Source organism: Humulus lupulus, chromosome 2 (genome assembly GCF_963169125.1).
Source record: "Humulus lupulus chromosome 2, drHumLupu1.1, whole genome shotgun sequence".
NCBI classification, from domain to species: Eukaryota; Viridiplantae; Streptophyta; class Magnoliopsida; order Rosales; family Cannabaceae; genus Humulus; species Humulus lupulus.
The window spans coordinates 248,509,821-248,532,479 of NC_084794.1; the positions used below are offsets into that span (position 1 = coordinate 248,509,821).

Genomic DNA, 22,659 nt, shown 5'->3' on the forward strand with positions numbered 1-22,659 from the left:
ATAAAATAAAGGATAACATGGGTCGAAGCCGAATTTATTTTTAACCCTAAAATCCTTTCTTTCTCTCCTTCATTCACAGTCGCAACTCATATATTCAGTAACCTCTCTCTCTCTTTTCTCTTTCACACACACGGTGCAATCAAGGTCACGATGAGCTAGGATTTGTGGTGTGAAGGGTCTTTATATCTCTCTCTCACACAATTGTTTTTTGTAATATGTGGTGGTGATTTCATAGTGCTATAGGGTTTGACCATGGTGAGGGTCATAGGGTGGTGGTGTGAGGAGAATCGGCAAGGGTGGTGGTAGCCGATGTCCATGGTGGCTCGGCGAGGGACTTGGGACACAGGGAACAGCAGGCTTTCGCAGGTAAATCTCCCTCTGTCTTCTCTGAAATATATTATATATATATATATTTGTGTGAGTGTCTTTTGTTTGCACCACAATGGTTGTGGTTAGATTTCAGTTTGCAAAATTTGTAGTAGGTGATATTTCAGTTCTAGTTTTGGGCGATGACGATGACAACTCTCGATTTTTTTCTTTTGATTTTATGTGTGGTTATTACTTTTGATGGTTGTGTTTTAGAAGGTAATAGTATTGTTGTTCATTCCATATTTGATTTGCATAAATTTCACTCTTTTATTTAGAATAGCATATATACTAAAAGGTATATTGGTATTAAATTAGATTTGTTGTGTACAGTTGTTGAATATAATTAATAGAAACTGAGTAATCCTTTTTTTCTTTGAATCTATAAAATATATCTTTATCATAATGTATTTATGTCTATGTTTCTCTCCTATTGTAATTGAACTGAGATTTGACAAATAATTATGGTTGGATCATGAAGGTTTTTGCTTATTGATTTTAGATTTATTTGTATGACTATAATTTCAATTAAGCCTCTGGTGTTTTTTTTCGCAACTTTAGTGTTTTCAAAAGTTTGTTTCCTAGAATGGTTATTTGAGACATGTACATGGTTTTAGTTTCATTATTTACATGGTTTTAATGAGATGATTGTTTTTGTGTGCATATTATTTAATTAGGCTTATTTGTATTCTCTAAATTATCATTATATGTTTTGGGTTGAGTTTCACGTATATGTTGTTTTATATAGTCTTTAAATATGTTTTGGTGTTATCTAATTGCATATCTAATTGTATACCATAGGAAGGATTTTATTGTTTCTTGTTTGGATGGGTTTGATTGTTTCTTTTATCACTTGTTGTTTATATATTGATGAGTTTAATTAATTAGTTTGGTGGAAGTGAAATCATGTATGTTGTTACTATTTTTCTTTTCCTGCTTTTTGTTTTTGGTTTTAGAGAGACAACATTAGTATCACTTTGTTCTACTATCAATATTGAAACTATTTTTTATGGTTTAAAGTTATATAGATGCATCTTTCTTCCATAAATATCTTTTAGTATACTACATACCATAAAAGATTTTAAAATAATCATTCATTAGAAACTACCTCTATTTTGCTTTTAGATTTTATGGCTTATCTTTCGCTGTTTTGATGTTTGCAGGTGGTGGTGGTGCTTGTGAGGCTAAGGGCTCATGAATGTATTTTGTATTTTGCGTATCAATTTGCTGTTATTTTGTATTTTTAAAACCAAATTATAAATTGTGTGTGAGAGTTTGATAAATGGTATATCTGATTGTTTCTCAAACTCAGTGTTTATTATTAATAATAATAATAATATTAATAATATGTAATAATGGATTAAATATGGATTTTTTATTAATTTTTTCTAGATTTTGCGTCAGTGTTGCCCTATCACAAACAATGTTGTTTGTGTCAATTCTGCACTATCACAAAAGATGAGCATTTGTGTTAGTGCATAACTGCCAAAATGCTACATTTGTGGCAGTTCTCCACTAACGCAAATGCTTGGAAAGTTTGCATCATGGGATTTCAAACTGACGCAAAAAAATCAATCATGGCAGTTGAGAACTGACGCAAAAGATATTTTTTGTAGTAGTGCGGGAAATGGAGAACTTGTATTGACTATTCAGATTTAAATAAAGTGTGTCCAAAGGAATGTTTTCCATTTCTTCAGATTGACCAGCTCGTTGATGCAACCTCGGGACATGATGTCATGTCATTTATGGATGCCTATTCTGGATATAACCAGATAGCCATGCATGCTCCCGACCAGGAACACATGAGCTTTATGATGGATAAATGACTATACTGGTACAACGTGATGCATGTTGGGTTAAAAAAACGTTGGAGCAATGTACCAAAGATTGGTAAACTGTATGTTCGCCTAGCAGATAGAAAATAATATGGAGGTATACGTGGATGACATGTTAGTCAAATCCAAACACACCAATAACCATGTTTTCAATCTCACAGAATGTTTCACCATACTCAGAAAGTACAATATGAGGTTTAACCCACAAAAGTGCTCATTCGGAGTATCTTCGGGAAAATTCCTCGAAGTTATAGTGAATGCTCAAGAAATCAAGGCAAACCCAGACAAAATAAAGGCTCTAATTGAAATTCCTTGACCTCAAAAACACAAGGATGTCCTGAGTTTAACTGGACCAATGGCAACTTTGAACAGGTTCATCTTGAAAATCAACCGACAAGTGTTTGCCATTCTTTAACCTTTTGAGAGGGGGCAAGAAATTTGAGTGGATAGAGAATTGTGAACTATCTTTTTAGGCTCTTAAGAAACATCTCTTGGAGCCACCAATTCTGTCAAAACACGTTATGGGTGAAGTATTGCACCTATGCCTCGCAATAACCAAGCATGCAATTAGTGCTGCATTAGTTCGGGGGGATAAAAAGGTACAAAGGCCGGTGTATTATGTCAGTAAAAGATTATTAGGAATCGAATCACGATATCCCATGATGGAGAAGCTCGCATTATTCTTAGAACATGCTTCGCAGAAGTTACGATCCTACTTCCAAGCACACCCAATACATGTTCTTAATGATCAACCTTTGAGAAAAGTATTGGCGAAACCTTAAGCGTTAGGTTGGCTATGAAAATGGGCTGTTAAACTCAAGCAATTCAAGATAACGTATCATGATAACTCTACAAAATAGAGTTATTTTACCACTTTTTATGTGCTAATTGTTGCTTAATTCTTGAGTTTTTAATTGATTTATTAAGTTTTTAAGTAATTTTGAATTTATTAGGTTAATTTTAATTTTATAGATTTTTGTGTATTTTTATAGTTATATTATTGTAAAATATTATAGTTTAATTATTTAAAATTAATATTGTTAAGTTAGGAGTAAAAAGATGCAATTTTGAGCTTAAATGTTTAAGTAAATTAAGTTTTAATTAATATTTTCATGTAACTTTTGGTTGTATATTTTATTATTGAAAATATTTAATTTTAATTTAATTTATGTTTATTTTATAGGGAATTTGTTGTATTTTATTTGCTCTTGAAAAGCAAGAAAAATGAAGAAACTATAGCCATTTTCAAGAAAGAAAGGAAGAAAATGGCAATTTTGAGAACAAGTTCTCCTTCGGCCCAGTTGCAAAGGCCCATCCCATGCTCAGCTTTCCTCTCCAACAAAGCAGCCCCAAGCCCATTTTCCACATACACCAGATGCCCCATATGCCAAGACAGCCAAGCTGCCAATAGCCACAAAAATGCCAAAAATCATATTTTTCCTTCCCAATATTTTTCACTCAAATATAAATTCACTATTCCCTATTTTTCTTACCTAAATAAACATTCCTAATTTATTTTTTTACCCTAGCTTTTCACTAATATTTTACCCAACCAAACATTTCATATTTCCAATACTCTTACACTTACTCTATTTATCCTACCACTTCCCAACACAATTAAATTAATCAATTTATTTATTTTAATTTGATTAATTTAATCTCCATATTTTGCCTATAAATAGAGTCTTGTAAGACCATTTGGGAAGCTCTTCTTCTTCATCTTTTTTTCAACCTCTTCTACACTCCATATTTCTCTCTTCTTTTCATTATTTTCTATCTACCATTTTCATCTTTTGAAGAGCATGTCAAGTATGTTATTTTGTAATTTTTATCTAGTTATGAGGTTCTAATCTTTTTCAAAGGTTATTAAGATGATGATGAAGCAAAATGTAACTAGATAGTATTTTTTATTGTATGTTGATTTCCCATTTGTGTAACATTGTTTATGGATTTTTCTATCAAAGATATGCATTTTTCATCTATTATTGAGTGTTAAAGCATATTACACTTAGTTCTTCATTATGCAAAAATATGATATTCTTTGATTAAATGTTTTTCATTAAATTGTTCACATCTAATTCTTAGAGCATAAGTATCATATTTTGCCTAAACATAATCTCTTTGATTTTTTGTAGTTTCATTAGATTGTAACACAACTAATGCTTAGAAATTATATCTTATATAAGTGAAGAAAAATCCTACATTTTTTAAAGAGTAACTTGTGCTTGAATAGAAAATATATTTTGAAAAAATACATAGTGTGATTTATTTCAACTATATCAAAACTTGGGAATCAATATACTTATAAATACTATTGAACTTGCATTTTGTGGATTCTAAAATCTTAATAATCTTATTTTACATATCTCATTTGAAAATCATTAATATTTTTATTACTTGTCTTTTATTTTTCTAAAACAAAATCTCATCAAATATTTGGAACTAGGTTAGAATATTCTTGCTTTGTTTGAAATAGTTTCTTTTGATGTTAGTCAACTCCCATGGGTTCGACCTCGTACTTACATGATCATTATATTCAGAAACGATTCGTGCACTTGCGAGTTTAAATATTAAAACATACCCGTTTTGGGTCCAACATATCACCCAAGAACGATGATCAAAGTCCAAGCACTAGCCGCATTCATAGATGAATGCACCGACATATCCAACAAGGAAGTAATAACCCCAGCTCGAGAGTTGTGGAAACTTTACGTCGATGGGCCATCAAATGAGAACGGGTCGGGGGCAGGAATCATACTCATAATCCCCAAAGGACATAGGTTTCATTCTGCGTTGAGATTTGGATTTGATGCATCCAATAACAAGGCAGAATATGAAGCATTACTAGCAGGGCTTCGTGTGGCTCGTGAATTAAAAGCCAAGGCTATACATTGCTACAGTGATTCCCAGCTCGTAGTAAACCAAGTATGAGGAGAGTACCAAGCCCAAGGAACAAAGATGGCAGCATACTTAGAGAAAGTCAAGATCGCATTTGAACAATTCGAGTACTACACAATCAAATAGATTCCGAGAGAATGAAACTCAAATGTCGATGTGTTAGCTTGACTTGCAACAACTAAGGAAGTTGACACACTTAACATAGTTCTAGTGGAATTCCTGCAACAACCCAGTATTTCTGAGCTAGAAATTGCTGATGTAGAAATGATCAATTCACAACCAACATGGGTGAATGCCTTAACTGATTACCTCGAAACCGGATGTCTACCTAAAGACTGGAATGAGGCTAAAAAATTACCATACAAAATTTAAGATATACAATCTTGGATGGGAAGTTATATCGAAGGAGTTATTCCATGCCATTGTTGCGATATGTATCCCCACCTGAATATAGAAAAATCCTTAAAGAAATCCCTGAAGGATTTTGTGGAGAACACGCAAGGGGGCATTTCCTCTCAAAGAAAATAATAAGACAAGGATAGTTTTTGGTCAACTCTAAAAGATGATGCATTCACGTATGTTAGACACTGTGACAATGTTAGTTGTTCGCGTCGATACCTCAAGCTCCCCCAACCAAGCTCACAATGTTGACTTCCCTATGGCCATTTGCAGTATGGGGCATAGACCTCATAGGATCAATACTAATGGGATGAGGTGGGGTAAAATATGATTTAGTTGTAGATGATTATTTTATGAAATGGACCACTAATCCACTAGCTACAATCACCTCAAATAAGGTCATAGATTTCATGGTAAAAAATACTATGTGCCGATATGGGATCCCAAGAAAAATTGTTTCTGACAATGGAACGCAGTTCGATAGTGAATTGTTTACACAGCTTTGTGAAGAAAAAAAATGGGATTATAAAAAGCTTTTCATTGGTGGCACACCCTTAGGCAAATGGACAGGTTAAAGCTGTGAATAAGACTTTGAAAAGTTCTATCAAAAAGTGACTCGAAGAAGCGTAAGGAAAATGACCTGATGAATTACCACAAGTCTTATGGGTCTATAGAACAATAGCTCGAACCCGACAGGGCACACACCATTCTCACTAGCCTATGTCTGTGAGGCAATGCTGCCCATCGAGGTTGAAGTAACGACATTAAGACGCGAGGCGTATGAACAGAACTCAAACCATTTATAGCTCAAAGAATTGTTAGACCTACTCGAAGAAAAGCGAAACAAATTTCAGCTCAAAAATGCCCCGTATCAACAACGTGCAACAATGTATTTTAATAGGAGGGTTTGAGACAAGAAATTTGGAGTGGGAGATTTAGTGCTCAGACGAGTATTTTTGGCAACAAGAGATCTATCAGATGGTGTGCTCGGGTCGAATTGGGAAGGGCCATATCTAATCGAATCAGTCATCTGACCAGGAGTTTATAAGCTGGCTCGATTGAATGGAGAATTGGTCCCGCGAGCTTGGAATGGTGAACATCCACAACCATATTATCAATAGATTTTTGAAGATGTTTATTATTTTGTAACCAAGTGATGTTTTGTTTAAAGGATATTAATAAAATCATCTTTATTTCCATTTTCAATTTATTTGTTAATTTTTTTCTCGCAACTCAATAACAAAACAACCTAAGATCACAATGTTAGGAGTTAAAGGGGAGCATATATGGTGCTGGAAATAACCATACCATGAGCTCGAAAAAATAAAAACAGATGTGCAATGTTATAACTTCGCACATTTTCATAAGCACAAAATTATAACAAGTTGAAATAACAACAAATCGGGAAAAACTTTCATAACATTATACTCTCTTAATTTGTGAGCAAGTTAAAGAAACCGAGGTAACTTTAACACTATTACAGCAAATTTTTGTGAAGCAAATTTAAAGTAGTCGAGCTTGTGTTTACAAGTTCGAATTCGAGTGTAATCATGCACATAAACTATGCAGGACAAGTATAGAAATGCATAAGAAGCTCAACATTACTTGTATGAATAAACAAGTATTATAACTGTTATAAATATTGTAAGCTCAAAAAATTTCAGCACTTGGTAAATTTGGGCATACGATCATGAAAGCATAAGTGAAGTAGATATTTAAAAATTAGCAATAAATTATTCTTAAAATAAAAATAATTTGAAATGAGAAAATAAAATAGCTCGAAAATTTGAGTAAACTATTGCTGAAGATAGTAATATAAAACTCAAGAGCATATAATTGTCTTTAAGGGCTTCAAACCCTTCCAAAAAAATGTGATTGCTCGCAAAAATTCGATCATTGTATTGTCTCGGCTTTAAGGGCCTTAATTAAAAAATGGACCTTGGATGCGCCTCCAGCCTCCGAGGTGACCTCATCTCTGAGCTCCTCATCGAGGTTCCCCTCAGTAGTCTTGGTTTGGGCAGCCTCCTCCGCAGCTAACATGCCCTTAAACTTCTCAATGAAGGCATCTCGAGCATCACCGAGAAATGAGAAGTCGACATCAGGGTTGAAGGTCCAGACCCTATAACAGGCCAGCTCGGAGAATTCGCCCTCTTTGGCCCTGAGCACCTCCTCGAACCGAGCCCACTCTTGCTCCATGAGCTCAGCTGAGGCCTTCTTCTCCACCTCGAGCTGATTTATTCTCTATTGGGCATCCTCCAAGGATTTCTTCAAGGAGTCTGCTTCCAACTCAGCCTTGACTTGGGCCTCCTTAGCATCAGTTATGCACTTCCGACTTGAAGTGGCCAGGCTGTTGACCTGCCCCGAGAGCCGAAGGACACTTAGTATACCCTGTAAAGGAAAATATATATATATGATAAAATATGTTAGCACAATTGTAGGGTATAAATATATAGGAGTTAACAAAGTAAACATGCAAACTCTACCAAAGAAAGAAGTCAAGAGTTTTTCCTTGAAGCAAAGGAGAAGCCTCTTGCTCGAGGAACTTCCAATCTTTTCTGGACATCCCACTTAGGGTCTGGCCAACTCGGGAGAGGATTTTGGAACCTATCATAGATCCAAACTCACAAACTCCATGGGAGAGGATGAATTCTCCCTCGTGAGGAGCTACCACAACCATTTCAGAAACAATGGAATTCGTCCCCTTGAGAACGGGGGTCGAGGTGGCAGCGAAGGCTTTGCCTTTCTTCGAAGGAGCATCCTCCGAGCTAGTGAGGTGGAAGCATCGTGCCTGCATCTTCTTTTCTCCAACCTCTCTTCCCACTCTTTATTTTTGGACGGTTCTTGAATAGGTCGACCATGGCAGATGGCATCGGCTGCATTTTTCATGCGAACAAAAAAATGGCCAAGTTAGACATGAATTGGTTTTTCAACGCCATTTGTATATCGTGAAGCAAAAACACTCAAAAGAACCTACCCTGAACACTCAAGCTTGGAACAGCTCTACAGGCTATAATGGGTTTTGGTGCTGAACTAAAGAAGGATTACTAGGGTCACTAAGTTCCTTTTCTAGTCTCATGGGAGAGAGCTCAGAAAAATCTCTCTAGTCATTTGACCCAAATTGGTAATCAGGCCATTCCCAAATATCCTCCTAGATGCACTTAACTTGTCCCTCTACAAGCCCGCTATTATGTCTATGAACGATTCGATCTACCCCCGACCAGATAAAAAAGTTATAGTTAAAAACTATGAAGGATACTAAAAGGATAGGGGAATGTTCGAGCAGGGTAGGAGATCATCTTGCTCGGCTTTGGAGATTACCTTCACCTGAGGTCGAGGGGGTTTCATCGGTCTGCTTGGTCAGTAACTCATCCTGGAGAATGTCATCCTCGTCCTAGGTGTTCTTATGTTTCTTTTTAGATTTTGGAGCTGGGACAAGGACATCAGACCACGACTCGTACTTGGGGTACGTGTAGTCGGCCGAGTTTCACCGACACCGAGAAGACCACATTCTCGTAGTTAAGTTTCATGCAGAAGGTAACTAAGGGACCTCCTCCCGTATGTGAGCTTTTCTAACTCCTCCGATGTTGTTTCATCATGGGAGATGCATCAGGTCGGTCATACACAGCTAGAAAAATAGACAAAATAAATAAAGGACCAGTTGAAAGAAAGGAACTCCTTAAAATAGAACTGGGTACTAAGACTTACGAATGCAATTCAAGGAGTACAACCTGGAGGGCTTGAGGTCGTTGGTCCAAAAGAACTAGGTCTTGAAGTTTGGAGGGTGGTTGGGAATATCTTTGAGTAGCTTCTCATCCTTTTGGTAGCATGAAAGATAATAGAACCTGTCACCTCCCTTCTTTCGAGGAGGGTTGCTCTTTACGCATAAGAGATCAAGGATCTCCTTCAGAGAAGGTTCTTCCCATTTCAGCTCGTCGTAGAGAAATTTGAGGGTCACAAGGGTGCAATATGAGTTGGTTTTGAGCTAGAAAGGGGCGATCTTAATCCAGTCTGTGAAGCTCTTAAAATATTGGTTCACAAGAAGGAGAGCTTCTGCCTTCATGTGCTTATCACTCCAGACTCTAAGCCGAACAATGGCATTCGAGTTGTCATCTCTAGGTGCGAAGCAAATCCGTTCATCTTCACGGGAGCTCGACAAATGAGCGAGCCAAAGAGTTTAAGTCCATGGCTCGCCAGGATGTCAGACAATTGCTTGATTGATTTAATCGAGGACATGTAATGCTTGGCCTCGAAGAAGGTGGGTTTGGAGATGATATTTTTAGTATTGATAGAGGGGCCGAACTCAGGGATGAGTGACTCCTCTTGGGGTTGCTTAGATTTTGATGAAGATTTGGTGGCTGTTATGTTAAACTCGAGCTCACCTGGGAGAAAAGTGATAGTAACAGTTAGCGTTGGTTCTAGAGGACGAGCTAAGGGAATTTTACTAGTAGATGGATTCTCGAGATGGGCAGTGAGGCGAAGTCTTTTTCTTTTTCCTTCTATGATTTCTCTAATTTGACGCCTAAACGAGCTGCAGATTTCCTCTCTTTTGACTTTTATATGGTATTCATGGATTAACCTTTGGTTTCGAGAAAAAAGAGATTCAGGTCAAGGATTGGGTTTACAGTATGGAATGGCCTGAGAACCCCCAACCTTCCCTCTCAAAAATGTGACATGACATCTACTAAGAGATAGGGGTGAACATTTTACCCGAAAACCCGACCAACCTGTCCAACTCAAGCCCGAAAAACCCGTTTTTTCTTGAAAACCCGACCAATTCAGGTCGGATTCAACCCGATCTGATAAATTCGGGTTCAGGTTCAGGTTCGGATTTATATATTAGTAACCTCTCGAGTTCGGGTGTAACCCGAAACCCGATTATTAATCTGATTCTGAAAAAAAAAACTCTAATAAGTTTCTAAACATTAACCCTAAACCTAAAACATAAAAGAAAATGTTTCCCTATCTCTCTGTTCTCTTTCTCTCCACTGACAGCGCCTACCCCAAACTCAACCCTTCTCTCTCTCGACCAGATCCGACCCTTCCTAGTCCGTCCCTCCTCTGGACGAGTCGACGGTGGTAATGGTGTAGTCCCAAGTCCCAACCTTCTATCTCGTCTTCCCTTCTCTCTTGTCTTCCCCTCCCTCTCGGATCCTTGGACAAAGCTGCAGTAGGAGTAGCTCGGCCTCGGACGCACCTGCAACAGGAGCAGCTCGGACAGGCGACGGGGTCGGGCTTCCTCAAACAAACAACCTCCAGGTATTATAATTATCTACTCTTTCACTCAATTTTTGTTACCCATTTGATCTGATTCTAATTTTTATAATAATTAGTTTGAATTTTTGTTTGTGTTCACTAATTTTATTAGGTTTGATTCTTAAATATATGACCTGTTTCTTATTTTTGTGTTAATTAGTTTGATTTTTTTGTTTTTTTTTACTTTTGTGTATATGGATTGTGAATCTGTTCTTAGTGTTTTAAATAAAATATTTTATTGTAAATCTGACTTTTGTTGAAAATATTATTATCATTTTGTGCTTACATCGATTAATTTTTGGTTTTGTTATTGATAATTTGAATCAGTTAAAATTATATACACATATATATATATGAATAATGAATCTGATTATGTTATATATATATATATATATGAATGATCTTGTGTTCATATTATTGTCTTAAATCATGTTGTGCTCATATTATTTTTGTCACACATTATTTCTCTAAAAGTTTAAAGTGATTTATTTTTTCTGTAATATTGTTATACTATTCGGCAAGGAGAGGAGAGGAAAGTGGAGGAAAGGAAAGACAAAGAAAAAGATTCTGTATATATTCTTGTTAAACTTTTCTTTGTTTTGTATATTGTATTTACTATTTAGTATTTTGGATTTTTAGAGACTTTTGTATTTGTAATATTTTTATGGACTTGTTGTAATTACTAATTTGTATTTAGACTGAATGAACTTTATGATTGTATTTGGACTTTATAGACTTTATATTTGTATTTTAAATTTTGGAGATTAGAGACTTTATTATATGAATTAATATTAATTTTAAAACTTTATATTTCAAAATTTTCATATGGATTATAAAACTTGTCAATTTTAGCCAAAACAATTGAACAAATTTTCTTTGACAAGGTACTCTCAAGTCTCAACTTATTTTTTATAAAAAAACACTTGTCAAAAGTCAAAAAAAAAACAATTATAAAAAACTAGCATTTTTTAATTTGTTTTGTCAAATGAGTAAAAAAGCCCAAATCCGAAACATGCCCAACAAGGCCTGAAACCCGCACACACCTGACCCGTGTAGACCCGAAATCCGAAATTCAAAAATATGCAAAATCCGAGAACCATCGGATCAGGTTCGGTACCAATTTTACACACCCGAAACCCGCAAAACCCGAATCCGATACACCCGAAACCTGAAAATCCGACCCATGTTCAGCCCTACCAAGAGAGAGTAAAGGTGAGGGTCCTTTCGGAATGGAATATAGCACGAAAGCAAATATGATACAAGAAGAATTAAAGAGCTCGAGCTGTGAGCTCATATAAGTCTAAAATCTAACGCAGTATGGCAGTTATAGCTACGATCCCTAAAAATTTGGGCACGATTACCCAAATTATAGACCCTCGAACTTCTTGAAAAAACCAAATGGGAACGCTACCCAAAACCACGCCTATTTCTAGAACTTTTTTTTATCTAAAAACCATTTTTTCGTATGATTTTTGACCCCAAAACATATTAAACACCTACATTTTCCTAAAAAAATTCTGAAAAATCTCAAGGACAGAGAACAAAAAACAAATGCATGCATGAACATTACGTGTATTAAAAGAAATGTTGATAAACTTACTTGAAAATATGTGATGAATGTGTGTATAAAAGCGATTGACAGCGACAATCCAGAAATCTTGAAGAGCGAGATGATTTTGAAGAAGATGGAGACTTTGGATCACTAGTTCTTGAGAGGAAAAAGCTTTGAATTTTTTAGAGAAGGAGAAAAGTGAAGAAGATGAAAGAGGAAATAAGGTATATATAGGGAAAAAGGTAAGGAAATTTGTGGTCGTATGATTGAAATCCAACGGTTGGGGATTCAAGGAAAACAGTGGCAAAAAGGTGATGGGAAAACGAAACGACGGTACTCCAAGTACAATGGAATAACCAATTCGAGCATGACACGTGTACACACTTGAGTGTGGTAGGTGGGCACATTTTCTAATGAGGGATATTCCAAATTATCTTCTATTCGAGACCGAGCATATACTTTTGAGGGGGCAAATGTTATACGTTGTTTTCGAGAACGGGATAAGCATGATTGCTCGGAGAGTAAGCTCGAAGATAAGGGGGATCAGAATTAAATAACATTATCATTAATAATGTTCTTGTAATTAGAAGCATAACTAGATTATTTCAGCTCGAAGTCAATGAAACTAGCTCGAAATAATCACTGAAGTATATCAGTTCAATGAATATCGATATCAACTCGATATTATGTTGAAAAGAGTCAGAAAAAGGTATTCAAGTAAATTATCCCTATTTTCGGGGAATTAGTTTAGATATTGCATTATGGACTGAGTTTTTTGTAATTCAAATTCAAATAAGATATTTGTGTAACTCTTTCCTAAAATCACAGAGGAGAGTATCTGAAACCAGGTCTATAAATAGCTTGGATTATAGTCATTTAATTTTACGCTCAATTCTTGTACACAAAAACTCTATGAAATCGCTTTCAGAGCTTTGACGTAGATATATTAAGAATAGTGACTCATGGACTAGCTAGATTTAACTACTAAACTACGTAAAAAATCTCTTTTCTTCTTTTCTTCCTAATATTATTGAAGTTTAATTGTTCTTGTTCTTAGTTGACGCCGTCAACAGGTATCTTTTTGGCATCGTAAGTAACCAAAAGATTACTTTTGGAAACCACAAAAAATATAAAATATAGGATTCTGTGAATTTTCCATTTCAGGTATATTATTTTAGAATCATATATTTTTTTATTCTGGCAATGCATTTTTGTAAGGGATTTTTTTGAAATAACCAAATACCAATAAAAAAACAATATTTTTACTGTTACACTACAATAATAACTTTTGTACGGCACAAAGTTTTTTTACAAAAATACTATTTTCTCTCTCCTTCACAGGCAGCAAGATTCCTCCTTCTTTGGCAACCCACGACGCCAGCGAGAAGATTTGCTTCCATAATCATCCACCACAAACCCAGCAAGGAGAGAACTCCATGAACGCCGGCGAGAAACCTCCATGGATTTCGGCACGAATTACTTGCTCTCTCCTTCGCAGGCGGCAATACCACTACTTCTCACACGACCCACGACGCTGATTACAGCCAATCTCAACCCGAAACAACATGATAGCTACAGTCGATCTCGATCTAGTTTCACTTATATTTGTTTGTTGATGTGCAGTCAACGTAAGTTCACCACAAAACGCAATGATAAATCAACAATGGTCTCTGATGTCGTGTTGTTTTTGTCTTGCGGTATCTGATGTCGTGTTGTTTTTGTCTTGCGGTATCTGATGTTGTGTTGTTTTTATGTTGCGGTCTTTGATGTCGTGTTGTTTTTGTGTTGCAAGATCACCACAAAATCAACAGTGGACGTGGATGGTTGTGTTGTTGATCAAATCTGCAGAAGAAGATGAATAAAATAAATAAATAAAAAATGAAAGAAAGAGATGGAGAGAGAGGTCTTGGGCACAAGAAAAGAAAAAAGAAAGATAATGAGTACTAAGCATCAAAAAAAAAAAAATAAGAAGGAATAAAGTAAAAAAAACATTACAAGATGTCAAAAACTCATAAATGTCTGACAAGCTTTATGTAGCTTGTTTTTATTGAAAGAAACAAATATTAATAATACTTTTTAACTGTACCACCCATCTCCCACTTTTTTTTATTTTTTTTAAATAGAACTTTTATCTCTCTTTATTTGCATCATGTATTTTCATTTCCTCAATATTATTTTACAATCATTTACAGTTGTTTGCAAGTGTTCATCGAGACTTGCAATTAGTTTTTAAATTTTTAAATAATTTGTCATATAGTTTGTGCATTGTTGTTGCACCGTTTCCGTCACTTATAAACATCGCCTATAGTTTGTTCTACTTTGTTGCTCTTAAGATGCTTTGGTGTTGTTTATATATATAAAACAGAACTCAAATTTTTTTTAAAAATAACTTAACATTGATAATAAAACTTGTCTACAATCACATATGCATGACCTAACTAAAAGATTAATATATATATATTCTTACATAATCCATAATTTAAAAAATAAAAACAAAAAATGCATTCATATGATGCACATCACAGATAAACAAAATTAAAACACACACACACAACAACAACAACAACAAAACTCAACAAATATCATAACAACAACTATAGTACAACAACAGACAAACTACAAAACAACTCCAACATCTGAAGATTCACAGTCATTCCTGAAAGGTGACTTTAAAGCTAATCCAGGCTTGACACTCCTCTTTTTAATATCAGGAGTAACTTTAACCTCAAGTACTAATTGGACAACATCTAACTCATGAACATCAATACTTATCGCAACGTTAACCTCAATTACTAACTGCAACATTAAAACAACTAATAAATAAAAATACCACAATCACTGTCAACATTACCACTTGCTTCTTCAACAAAAATACTCAGCAAAGAACACTACGAAAACACTGCAATCACTACAGAACAACATAGAAACAACTTATAACTATTCAAAAAAAATGAAAAACCAACAAACCAGAATAAAACTTGAAACATAAACAAAATTTAATAGAAACTTGCTTTTCTTCTTACTCAAAAAAATCCTAAAACAACACCCCAACACAATCTAAGCATTGAAAGAGCCCACCACAAAACCTAAAGTAGCACTTAATAAAAAAAATAAACATACCAAAATAATTATAAAAACTAACACTAAACAACATATCTCAATCATTCAAGCATTACATCAAACGCATTGCATGCATATGAAAAAATGCCAAATATATACAAAAATAGAATAAACAAACAAAAAAGGTAACATAAACATAAAAAGCAACAAAACAATAAAATACACTAACAACTAAGGGAATACAGAAAATCAAATTAACAAAAATTCAACAAAACGAAAAGAAAAAAATAGCATCGTTGTTGGCACATCGGCGAAATGGTGATTAGAATTGAGGAAGACGAGCTTGGGCATGGATGTGATCGAGAAAGAAGAAGAAGAGGATGAGAGGAAAAGTAGCAGAGGAAGAAAGAAGAAGAAGAAGAAGAAAGAAAAAAGTGATGGATGAAAAAGAAGAAAGAGAAAAAGTGATGTGTGGTGGGTAATGTGTGTGTCAGTGAACATTTAATATTTTTGTAAATTAAAAATGATAAAAATAGTAAAAAATATAAAATAAAACAATAAAAAAGAAAAGACAGACATCTGATAGTACAATTGTAAAAAAATGGCACATTTAGTCATTTTATGTAAAAATCTCCTTTTTTTTTTTAAATAAAAGTTTGTAAGTGATTTTTGGAATTAAAATGTAAAAACCCACATAAAATATAAACTTCTCTATAAATAATGGTAGTTTGATCAATGTACATTTAAAATTGGGTAAATATTTAATTAAAATACATATGTGGCTATTTATAATTAACTTAATAATAAATTGGGCATTTATAAATTTCTCCCAATAATTTCTCTTGTTGTCTTTGAAAGATACCCTCCTATGAGGCCCATCAACACCCCAAAATCATAAATATAAAATATATATATATGATTTTTTATATTTATGAGCAAAAAAGAAATGCTATAAAATATGGTGAATTTTTCAAAAATAAAAAAGTTTAAAACATGGGAATCCCATCAAATATAAAAAATAAATTACCATATTGTTATACAAAACCCTCTCACACTTTCTCATCATCTATTTTCTCTCTCTTCATTTTCTCATTTCTCAATCTCTTCTTCCCCACTTGGTTCTTTCTTCTTAGCCCTCCGCCAGAGATACCACCTCCGCCCTCCGCCGGAGACGCAGCCCCCCACCCCCCGATGATTATGCAGCTCTACTTCACTTTGGTTCTTCTTCTTCTTCTTCTTCTTCTTCTTCTTCTTCTTCTTCTTCTTCTTCTTCTTCTGTTTGTGGTTTTAATGCTATTCTTTTGGTTGTTCTTGTTGCTTTTCTTCTTTTTCACATTTGATTTTGCATTTAAAATATGATTTTACACTTTAGATATGATTTTTTTTCTTCAAGCCCTAATGGTAACCGGTTACCATCACAATTTGTTTAGGTTTTTTTGTTCAAATTTGATTTTTTTTCAGACCTATTTAAGTAACCACGTACTATGGCGACTAATTCTTTTTATTCATATTTGATTTTTTTTTTTCAAACTTAGCTGTAACTAGTTACAATAATAATCAATTTATATATTTTTTTTGTTTAGATCTAATTTTCTTTCTAGATCTAGATAAGTAATCAGTTAACATTGTAACTATTTTTTTTTAGATCTGATTTTTTTTTTCAAACTTAGCTGTAACCAGTTACGATTATGATCATTTTAGATTTTTTGTTTGGATCCTATTTGTTTTCAGGTCTGGCTAGGTAACCGGTTGCCATCGCAACTAGTTTTTTTTCATATATTTTTTTTTAAACCTAATTGTAATCAGTTACCTTCACGGTCAATTTAATTTATTTTTTTCATATCAATTTTTTTTCTCCAAATCTCACTAAGTAACCAATTACAATTCATCTGATATTTTGATAATAGTACATTACTAAAAAATCAAAATTATTTTTATAGTTGTAACCAAAACTGATTTTCATAGATATAATCAGTTACCACACATCACTAAAAAAATTGACAGTGGCAAATGATCATACCACAAAAAAAAATCAAAATTGTTATGATAATGATAGCTGGTTACATTGGAAAAAATGTTGATTGAATAATATAAAAAAATAGAAGAAAATAAGATATTTTTCAATATCTGAACAAAAAAATTAATTAAAAATAATATCTACAATTACCAAAATACCCTCACAAAAATTCAAAATTAGCCAAAATAATCTTATATAATTAAATATAATAAAACTAATCAATTATTATACAAATATGGAAAAACAAATCCCATAAAAAAAAAAAAGAAAGCATAAAATATCATATAAAATGCACACACACAAAATGTCATTTTTATCAAAGTTTAGAAAATTTCCCCTTAATGTAAATTCATCATTTCTCTATGATAGACACCCTCAAATTAGGCCCATCAACAGCCCAAAATCATAAGAGGCCCATTAAAATAGAAGCCCAGGAAAAGTCATTCAGAGTTTTGAGAGTTGATACTCTACAGCTTCTTCTTCGCGTCTGTGATTCTGCCACATCTCCTCTGTAATTTCTCGAACGACAATGGGGGAAGTGTTATTCGAGCTGGACCAAGTTATGAGGGCCAAGAAGGTACTTTCTAATTTCCAAATCACCGTTTCGGAAAAATCCTAATCAATTTCAGCTCATTACCCGATTTTTTGCGAAAAAAATGTGTAAAATTGATTGATTTTTTTCTTTTGGAAGTATAATTTGACGGTACAAGAAAGGAATACATTGCTTAGTTGCAAATCTAAGGCTATCAAGGATTATACTGTGGGAGCTCTTTTGGGAGCTGGTGTTGCTTGGATAGGTATGCATTTAAATTAGGGCTAAATCAGAATGCCGTTATCTATATTTATACAAACAATTCATTTTTTATTGTTTAATATGACATTATTTGGCATTTGCTAAAGGGTTGTATAAATATAACAAGAATTTTTCTAAATTTATTAAATGGTACTTGGTAAAGCAATATTTATGTGGGTACAGTATATTTTTTTAGAAAAACATTATTTTTCTGTATTCTTTGCTATTAATTTTTTTTATACCTCTTGTTGTGTGACAAACTCATTAATCTTCTGTCAGGAACATCAAAGCTGAGTACGTTTGGTCGAATAGGTATTTCAGCAGGTAGGATGAACCATCTCTCTCACAAAGTATGGTTTTTAATTTATTAATAACAGGTCATGGTCATGGATTTGTAATTGTTATGTTCTCCATTGCCCATTTGCAGGAGCTTCTGCTGCTGTTGGATTGTGGAGACTTGGTACATCTTTAAATTCGTCCATTGATCAGATTCTTACTTTGCAAGAAAGTACTATGCAAAGAGAGTTAGCATCTATGTAAGTAGATTCATTCACCTTTTTTGCTAAAACTTCACGAGTTTTTCCAATTTGTGCATGATTACTGAAATCAGATAACTTATGGGAGCTTGGTTGCCTGGCAATCAAGGAATTCTTGATATAATTTTTCAAACTTATTATTATTACTCAACATGTTATCTTCCATAATATCAAACATCCAAGATTCTTCTGCTTTTTGCTCACTAGATGTTCCTAAACAATCAGTGTGAAATCAGAAGATTCCCAGCCCTAAAACTTTTACTGATTCAAGCAGTTTTTAGTTAATCTGTTTGCTGTCAGTTGTGATACGATACTGGACCAATTAGATATTCTCATAGATTTATTTTGATATAGTACTTTAAATTTCTAGTTGTGGAAAAATATCAGAAACCATATTATACATTACTTCGATTGAATTTCTTACCCACTAATAAAGATTGTAACGACAGAGTAGTGAAAAGGTATTGGAATGATCCATGGAGAATGCAGCTCATCAGCAAGCACTTTTACTCTGAGAAAGTTTTTGATGACTCAACCGTGGATCTTCCAAAAGTAAGGTGGCGGTTCCGTAATTTCTTTAGTGATAGCGGTAGTCTTGGCCAAACAACACATGATAGTGACTCTCACAGTGATTCCCAAGGTGAAGCCCAGAGTGATTCTCGTGGTGATTATAATAGTAATACCCAGAGGGATCCCAGTGGCACTCGAACTGAGTCTCGCAGGGACTTTGAAGGAAAATTTAAATTTGAGTCCAAGCAAGCTCCTGTAAGTACCTAATCATGTTTTTTTTTGTTCTTCGTAGCATTCACAAAACACGGGTAAAAAACTTCATTAAAAAAATCAATAAGGATAAAATTGACTTAAGTACCTATAAAAAAATATTTTGTTTATTGACAGAAGTACTCAGCAGGAACTTAATTATGGGAAAACATCTCTTTCAAGTCTTTCTAGAATGCTATGTTTTGTGATGCACTTACACCCGGTAAAATTTTGTCATACATATGCATTAAAAAACAATTCGAGAACCCCTTTCATTTTTTAGTTACTATTTTAGTATTCAAATCTTAAATTCTTGTAATAATCAATTTGATTAGTATTTCCTTTTATCAGAATGTCTGCACGCATATTTGTATCCATGCTTTTATGTTCTGAATAAGTCGTATGTGCCTGCAAACTGCAAGTAACCAATTAAACAAACTTCTCCCGATTTTACCTATTGTACTTATACTGCCAAGTTAAATATATGCCTATAGTGAACCAAAATTTCAGTTTCATTGTTAAAAGAAATGAAACAAGAACAACAGTAGCGGGTATTAGTTTATACACCCTCTAGTAAAAGGGTCTCTTCTTCCATCTATGCAAGCATACTAATAAATATGTTAACCTTGCTTTTGTTTCCATGGCATACAAAATAAAATTCCATTCTTTCTGACTTTACTTTCATATTGTAGATGAACACGGCTCTTGATTCAATGGACCCCTTTGATTGCTTTTTCGGTTATCCAGCAATGGAGGATATTACTCACCCTAGTAACCCCTCAACCACATCCCCCAGAACACACACTCGTAACCATAGAAGAGCTCAACGTAGGCGCCGAATGCGCCACCAGGATGCCTTGAACTCCCACCATGCATAATTGTGAGTTGTATCTAAATAAAACATCTTGGAGGATATCACAGAGAAGAAAAGTAAAAAGGAAGGTATAAGTGGAAATATTGATATGATTTCAGGTACATCTGTTATCTATTCTATACCGTTGCAAAGTAGTTTGTTGGCTCAATGGTTAATACCATATAGTCTCAATATGGACTCTTCAAATGCTTCTACCAGGCTCCTCTAAATGCAGGGAATTAATGTTCAGTTGGTTATAGTTATGATGCTATTATGTTGGAAATTTAATATACTGGCCTTAGTAGCAACAGTAATCACAATTATTATGCTGTTAAAAGTCTTGACGCCAGCATGAGGCAGCTGATGATGATAAGAGGAAGACATTTAGGTGGGAGAATTCATAATGGGAGTGTTTATTGTGTGAAATTTAGAGCAATGTTTTGCCTGAATTGTTTATCTATTTCTTGTTGAAACAATCGTCCTATTTGAGCTCTTTTCCCTTGAACAAAATATTTCATATGATGTGAAAATAAATAAATAAAAAGAAGAGCTTGAAAGTTCCTTCAAATCTCCTCTAATGATTTTTTTTTCCCTCTATGAAAAATCTCTTCTACTCCTTGAGAAGCAATTAGAAAGAAAGACACATGAAATTTCTAATCTTAAATCAATTCAGAATTAAAAGAGTACTTTGGATCGGTTGGTCTCCTTTCTAAGGCTTAGACTTATTTCGTATTATTATTATTGTTGGGTCTGGAAAAGCTTTAACAAAACAAAGAAAAATAGAAGGAAAATCACCAAATAGCACCAAATACAATATCAACAACACAAAGATTCTTGGGTTGTTATGTGGGGTGTATGTATATTTTTTTAGTGTGACTGTAAAGCGACCTTCATATACATCCAAACTAAAGCCAGTGGTGGGCTATTTACCTATAATTAAGTTTCATGATACATGATATTTAGCCAATTTGTGGGCCTTTTTCCCTTTTTGGGGGTGGGGGGGAGAACCTATCTATCTATCTATCGAAAATCGCCATGCATTTGCATTTGCACTTGCAATGAGAAAAAGAGTAAAGTATTTGTGTGTGTGGTTTTTGGGGCCCTACCACACGCGTCAGGGCCTCAGCTAAAATAAGACAAAAGATCACCCAATTCAAGCCCTTTTTTTGTTATATGGGAGGTGGATTAAGGTTGATTAGGCTATTGTCTAACCCTTTCCTGGAAAGACCAGGGAACCTTCATTCCTTGTCTTTGCTTGGTGAAAAAAATAATGGAAAGGAAATCATCAGCTATTTTAAATAAAATAATAATCATATATATACGTGTATAGTTAGTGCTATGTATGCAATGATATTGAATTGTACCTGAAATTTAGCTAGATGTAGTCATCATCAATCTAAGTATAAGACATGTTAATTTTCTTGAACTTATGTTAAGAATGACAAATTTAGCTCATGAAAACTTGAGAATATCATTTGATCTGAAATGGGCTTTCTTTTCTTTTTCTTTTTCTTTTTTCTTTCCCTTCTAAAAGTGGTAAAAAAACAAAATAAATTTATATATTCCATTGAATGTAACAGAAAGAAAGTCACCGAATCCGAGATAATAAAATAAAACAATATAATATATATTCTTGTAGAGATTGATGCTCCTTGACTATTGATTAGTGAAGCATTGTTCTAATTTTTATTTTACAAATAACTAAGTATTAAATTTTATCGAATCTTTGCTTTATTGATGTCAACCAAGACAAGAAAAATATGATTTCAAACCTACCGAAATTTTAGTTTGGATTGTGCGATTATTAACCAAGTTTTCTCTACTCTCAAGCATGGTTGATCTTTTTCACGTAACCTTCTTATTGCGCGTTGTAGAATTTTTAGCCTTCTAAAAATGGATAATGAACCATATATATTTCTCTTTAAAAAAAAACTATATATAAATTTATAAATACGTATTTTTTGGGTTAAACCATAGATTATTTTTAAGTATTAGTTAAATGCTATGTTTTTAAAATTTTCATAATAGTCTACATGATTGTCAAAATATGATTTCAAAGCTAACGGGATTTTGGTTTGGATTGTACCATCATTTACTAATTTTTCTTTCCTTTTAGGCATGGTTGAACTTTTGCATGTAACCTTCCTTTGCGCGTAGTAGAATTTTCAGCCTTCTAAAAGGGGTTAATGAACCATATATATAAATATTTTTTTTGGAGGGTTATACCATATCATATTTTTTTAAATTCCATAATAGTCTGATCTTTAAAACTGATCACAAAAATTCTTTTATTCTAATTTTAGTCAAACCAAGAACTAAAATATTAATAAAAATCTCC

General features: G+C 33.9%; 1 protein-coding gene across 1 annotated transcript; it reads left to right on the forward strand.

Annotated features, from left to right (window-relative positions):
- The first annotated feature begins 17,813 nt into the window (after window positions 1-17,813).
- Window positions 17,814-20,889, forward strand: LOC133819164 (uncharacterized). Its single transcript, XM_062252340.1, has 6 exons — window positions 17,814-17,957; window positions 18,072-18,177; window positions 18,453-18,497; window positions 18,601-18,709; window positions 19,159-19,474; window positions 20,161-20,889. The coding sequence occupies exons 1-6, from the start codon at window positions 17,910-17,912 to the stop codon at window positions 20,344-20,346; spliced, it is 810 nt and encodes a 269-aa protein (XP_062108324.1). The 5' UTR covers window positions 17,814-17,909; the 3' UTR covers window positions 20,347-20,889.
- Window positions 20,890-22,659: the final 1,770 nt, after the last annotated feature.